The sequence below is a fragment of the Lolium perenne genome, chromosome 1 (assembly GCF_019359855.2).
Source record: "Lolium perenne isolate Kyuss_39 chromosome 1, Kyuss_2.0, whole genome shotgun sequence".
Classification (NCBI taxonomy): domain Eukaryota; kingdom Viridiplantae; phylum Streptophyta; class Magnoliopsida; order Poales; family Poaceae; genus Lolium; species Lolium perenne.
This window is the reverse complement of record NC_067244.2, coordinates 52,829,393-52,835,399: the sequence shown is the minus strand read 5'-3', so window position 1 is coordinate 52,835,399 and position 6,007 is coordinate 52,829,393. Positions and strand designations below refer to the sequence as shown.

The 6,007-nt window shown below is 42.4% G+C and overlaps 1 protein-coding gene across 1 annotated transcript; it reads left to right on the top strand.

The window, feature by feature from the left end:
- The first annotated feature begins 413 nt into the window (after positions 1-413).
- Positions 414-6,007, top strand: LOC127292364 (uncharacterized). The gene is made up of 10 exons (XM_051321748.2): positions 414-935; positions 1,627-1,746; positions 1,820-1,968; positions 2,461-2,730; positions 2,809-2,939; positions 3,267-3,384; positions 3,465-3,557; positions 3,629-3,706; positions 3,873-3,960; positions 5,577-6,007. Exons 1-10 carry the CDS (start codon positions 551-553, stop codon positions 5,651-5,653), a joined length of 1,509 nt encoding a protein of 502 aa, XP_051177708.1. The 5' UTR covers positions 414-550; the 3' UTR covers positions 5,654-6,007.

Genomic DNA, 6,007 nt, shown 5'->3' with positions numbered 1-6,007 from the left:
TTTTACTTGAAAAAAAGAAAACTAGGCAGTGAGCAGGAGTTTTCCATGCCTCTCTGTTATACCTGGCCATGGGCAGCCCGGCCTGGCCCGGTCCGAAATTCCCGGGCCAAGCTTGACCCGACCATGTCTCCAGGCCGGGTCTGGGCCTGATTTTTTTGGCCCGATGCTTGGGTCGGACCTGGGCTGTGATTTTATGCCATTTACTGAAGCGGCACGGCCTGAGGCTTGACGGGCTTTCACTGCGATGGGCCGGGCTTGGGCCATTTTTTCAGCCCGACGGTTGACCGTCCGGGCTGGGCCTGAGCCAAGGTTTTTCCCATCGGGCTTTGGTCGGCCCGGCCCGGCCCGAGAAATGCACATGTACACTCTGGATTAAGAAAAAGGCAGCTTCCTTCTCTAGTCTCTAGCGATCGCGGGCCTCTTCGCACCCTTCCACTTCGTTCGCCGTTACCTCGCCTGTCCCCGCCCTAGGGCAAGGGTTTGCTCCGTCGTCGCACCAGATCGAGCGCTCCCAAGAGACGGCGCAGAAATCCCTAGCCCCGTCGCCGGGATGATGACGGAATCGAGGGGGCAAGGGTCCAATTTACTCTTCGGCGAAGTTGCTCCGGAGAGCCCTACCAGATCACCTCCACGGCTGCCGTCCGACTCAGGGTCGCCACCGCGTCGGAGCATGGAGGAAACGTCTGAATCGGACTCTGGGTTGGCGCCGGAAAGGTCGGCAAGGGGGACGAAGAGGAAGAGGGTCACCGAGCCAAGGGATGGGGGTTCGGCGGGTTCTGGTTCCGACTCCTCTGGCTCTCCATTCCGCAGGCCCAAGGCCCCCCTGATGCCCATCTGCACAAAGGAAGATGGCACCGTGCTCTACGGCTTCACTGACGACCAAGACGTCATGGACAAATACCATGATGATATGCAGAAATACATCAAGAAAAGGGGTAAGAGTGTGTTTCTCTGCTCAGTATTTTTTTTTGGGATTAGCTAGAGGATACCACAATTACACTATGGTTTTGAAAACTTTGAGGTTTTTGGCTCCAACTAATATTGCGGTCTTATAAATCGTGGTATTGCCAAAACTGCTGTATTTTTGCTTTTTACTGAAACTGAGAGGCAAAAATAATGGTGCCGTCGTGCTGTACAACTGGAATAACAGATTTATGTGTGTTGATGATTCTAGACATTACTGGCTTGTGTCGATCTGCTGGCCTGCAGCAACTCACAGATGATTACCTTTCGTTTGTCCGGCTGATTTCCCTTTCATTGCATTCGTTCTTCCTCCCATAAGCGCATGAGAGTGTGTTTTAGAACTAGAAGCTAGATGCCTAACTGACCAGCAGAATTGACAAGCAACTGGATTCATATGTTGGTTGAACCTACGATGGTGAATGTCCAATGCAACAAATAAATACAACGCTGCCAAACGCCTTATCATTTTCGCTGAAACAGTACAAAACTGAGATTTATGAAAACTTTAGTATTCATTTCCCAAACATTGAAATAATGTGGTTTGGAATACTTTGATTTTGAGAAAACTAAGCTGTCACACAGGTCAGATGTATATTGAGTGACACTATATTTGACCAAGTTCCTGTATTGCTCTCATGGAAATGGATTTTTTTTCTTTTCTAGATCGTCATAAGCGGATGTTAACACTTGCACCATCCAGTGTCACCGAGCGCCGCACCGTCAAGGAGACAGAGTCTGTTCTAAAGTGTGCTGAATCGGTTCTAAGCCTTTCAGCCTACCTGGGTACTCTTCTTAGTCTTTAGCCTAACCTGGTTTTATTGTTGCTATTTCTAAGCATGCTCTGTAACATGAGCAGATGGCAAGATGATAAACAAGTGCACAGGGATTGTCGTTGAGGTAGATGCATTTAAGAACTCCGCTATCATTCTCACCTCAGCATGGCTTTTCTGCACCAAGAAACCTTTGGATGATTGGACAAAAAAGGAGTACGCTACTGAGGCAAAGGTAAAATCTTAAAACAAATCGTGCAATTAAGTCATAGCATCGTTGTTCAGATTACATATAAACCACAGTAGCAATGCACTTATGTCAGTGAGTTGTGGGATATGATCTAATGGAAAATCAACACCTTTTGACGTCTATATGCCACTCAAGTTGTATTTTCTTATGACATGATGATGGGTTCTAGTGCGGTGTGCTAAATGTTAGCTGGGAAATGCCATTGTCTTAATAGTTTTTGCTTTGAGCTAATCAAAGTCTGAGTCAATCGGCCTATGTTTTATGAATTGTGTAGAAAAGACCATTTGAAACTAAGAACATTAGTTTCAAACTAAAAAAAGAAAATATTTCTGACCACCTCTTTTGTCTATTATTGGCAAATGTTTGACCTGGTCTATTTGACTCTTGGAGTCTTTTGAACACCACTTTTGGAGTTCCTACATATAAATTCTGCACACGACTCTTGGATATTCAACTCTTTTAGTTAATTTTTTTCAGGTTAATGTTCATATGTTGGATGACTCAACTTTAGAGTGTCGTTTGATGTTCTTCAGCGAGCACTATGAAATAGCCTTCTTTGAGATTAGTGGGGATATTTCATTGAAGGCTTTGTCATTGGAACGTAATGTGGAGTTAGGCCAGGATGTATTTCTATTGGCTAGAGATACAAATTTGAATCTGATTTATAAGCGAGACAAGGTGCAACTTGTAGATCCTTGTGAACATCAGCAAAATCACTATCAATTCCTCAACGGTCCAATTCCTCAGGTTATAGTCATCTTTTCTCTTCGGCTTAATTTTATTTAAATTTCAATTACCAAATCTCAAGTGTCATTCTGCATGCAGTGTGGAACTGGAGGTGGAGTGCTGGATGCTGGTGGAAAAATTGTAGGGATGCTATTCTATAAATTGCCTCTTGTTGCCTTCATTCCAAGCTCTCTTATTCTTAAATGTTCAACCATGTGGCAACATTTTAGGTAAGCGTTATTTTACTAAGCTTGATTTAGTATTGAAGTGATTGGAAATTTGATGCTTTTGCAATCTTTTGTAATGCTCTATTTATGTGCGCATTAAATATCTTAATATAGCAAATATTGTAGTGTAAGTAAGTAATTAGTCATAATGTGAGTATCTTGTTTAGATGAAATAATGTATGTTGGGCTGACATAGAAAGGTAAAGAAAATAAATGTTGTGTCATCACACTTTTTTGTGCTCCATTTTGCACTGGGGATAAATAGTAAATTCATATGTTGTAATCACATTCTTCAACTGAACTCAACAATTTAATGACTATTGTATGTAGGCAACTTGCTCGACCCCAGCTTGGCTTGAAGCTAAGGACATTAGCATTTCTAGATATTCCCCGTATTGAGTTGATGTCACGTAAATTCAGTATTTCCTCTGGTCTCATTGTTGGAGAGGTACACCTATCTGATTTAGCCCTTTATCTAAGCATATGTTATGCTGTAATGAAGATGTAACTCTTGCATATTGTTACCAGATTTCAGCGAAATGTGATGCTGAGAAGCTTGGCATTAGGGCAGGGGATATTATCTTTTCATGCCAAAAAGAGCGTGTTTCAAGTATTGTTCAGGTAAAATTCTAGTCCTTATATGTATACATCTGTCACATTTTGTTTTACTTGGTTTGACCTGTTCATTTCAGCTGGAACATGTGTTGTTGGGTGTTGGTGAAAAACATCTTGAGAAGAGCAATGATCTCAGCTCTAAAGTTGAGGTTGAGGTCTGTTTCTATCCACATCCAGAAAATGCCCAAACCACTTGTGCATTTTCATTTGAAACTAACCTTTTGTTGATCTCATATGGAGTATAAATATTCTTTTGGTCTCTTACAAGTTATCATCACTTATAGATATCGAATAAAAATATTGCTCTTTTTGGCTTCGTAGATCGGTGTATTTCATGTGCGCAAACGCATACAGAGATTCATCACATTAAGAGTAGATTTGTCCGATCATCTTGAAGTATTTTACTCAGGTAATACATACCTCCTTTATCTTATTATATATCGTATTACCATGCCTTGTTTAAATTTACTTATTTGCGATAAAAATTCTTAGTACATGGGGCAATATGCAAAAATAGCCCCACTTCATGATTGACGAGCTCATGGATCAGTCTAGGATCCATGATCTTGATGCAATGCGCAAAAAACTTTGGCACCTTGGTATCCAGGCAGGTAATGAAGCAATAAAGCTCCAGCCTCGATACCAAGGTGCCAAAGTTTTTTGCTGAAGAAATACATTTATGTGAGGAGGGAAGGCTAAATGTCAAGCTGCATAAAGGATGTACATGAAGAGCTGGAGCATAAAGGATGCAATGCGCATAAAGGATGTACATGAAGAGCTGGCGCTTTATTTCTTCATTACCCGCCTGGATACCAAGGTGCCAAAGTTTTATGCAAGGAGGGAAGGCTAAAGTTTTTATGCGAGGAGGGAAGGCTAAATGTCAAACTGCAGGGGTACATAGGGGCGTAACACCCCCAAAGTTAACTACTCCCACCCTTCCTTTTTATAGTCAAACAGAGGTTGTAGTTTATATGAGGATTTTTCAGACAACTTAGCTTTACTATTCAGATCCCATTTCAAACGATCAGATTCCAGAAACAGATTGATATATTTGTTCATATGTAAAGGGATTGTATGGATGGGCCTGACCCAGTTTGAAGAATTATGCAACAAGAACAGTCCCAGGGGCAGCTCTGTCCCAGGTTGGCTCAATTGGTCCATCCATCAGCTTCTTTTAGGGGATTGTAGGGATAGACCTGACACTGGTCAGCTCGGTTATGGAAGATGGCGGCTGACCTTAGCTCGGACGAGGAAAACCAAGCCATTGGTAGCAAAGGGTGGAGCCAGGGGCCGTCCCTTCCCCCTACGATTTATCTGATTTTGCCCTCCAAAATTGCGAGATATATACCCTAATACACCAGGACTATTCGGTAGAGCTTTGTCTCCTATGCTATGGTTGTAGATCTCATGTTTTCTTGTCTATGCTAATCTAGTCGACTTCAAAATATCTAAACACTGGTCATTGGGTTCCAGTGTTGTGTATGTGATGGCAAGGTTCTAGTGCTGTTCAAAGTCTGAGTCAATCTATGTATGTTTTGTGGTTTGTCTCTGTTGGGAACTTAACGGGATATCTATAATCCTATATTGTTCTACGGATCCTCCTTTCTGCTGCAAGTCCTTGCCAAACACGTGACCATCTCCAGCATTATGACTTCGTGGTCTTCTTGCCAGTCGCCATCACTGCATCCATCTTACTAGTGTCTGGCCAGCCCACCCGTGTTCGAATCCCCATCACGCGGTAATTTCGCGGGAGGGGCGAACTTTAATCGGGTTATCATCCTAGCGTCCATCCGCGGGGAGAGTCTCATTTCTACCTAATAACGTATAGCCAAGGGAGGGATCATTCCCCCGTTGGTCAACGTTTTTTTTTTATCTTACTAGTGTCTGTAACAACTACAGCCTGACATACCATTCCAGTCTTTTGAAATTTTCAACACTACTCTTGGATATTTGACTGATGTCAAACGAAAAATGGATATATTGACAGGAATGTGCTGAACTAACTTCATGCTTCTTAAAATGCAGACGATGAAGATGCTAAGGCAGAAGGAAACACTGGAGAGGAAGGGCCCGCAGCAGCTGCATGTGAAGCAAAGCCATGAGAATGTGGATGTGATCTCTATCCATGACTTCTTTGTAATGGTCATCAGATATTTAGCTAGACGCTACCTAGGATTTTTGCTGTATACCCTGAAGAATGGATCACTGCCCCTGGAGTAAGGAAGTAGATGTAGTGTTGGTATATTTTGGATGGAACTTGCTTGATAGTGTTAGTTTTTTATGGTACTGTTCTGGATTCTGGATCATGCCCTAGTACTACAATTGCAAGCTGTTCTGGATTCTGTTAATTGGTCAGCATGTATGCATCTGGTTTTGAAAACAAAACTTGTAATACTTGCTATATTGCTAATTGTTTCTCTCTCCGTTCACTAATGTAAACCTTTTAGCTTTTTGTA

Coding starts and splice junctions, on each gene's coding strand:
- LOC127292364 (XM_051321748.2), top strand. CDS start 551: ATGATGACGGAATCGAGGGGGCAAGGGTCCAATTTACTCTTCGGCGAA. Junction 2,731..2,808: donor TCAACGGTCCAATTCCTCAG/GTTATAGTCATC, acceptor TTCTGCATGCAG/TGTGGAACTGGAGGTGGAGT. Junction 3,707..3,872: donor GCTCTAAAGTTGAGGTTGAG/GTCTGTTTCTAT, acceptor TTGGCTTCGTAG/ATCGGTGTATTTCATGTGCG.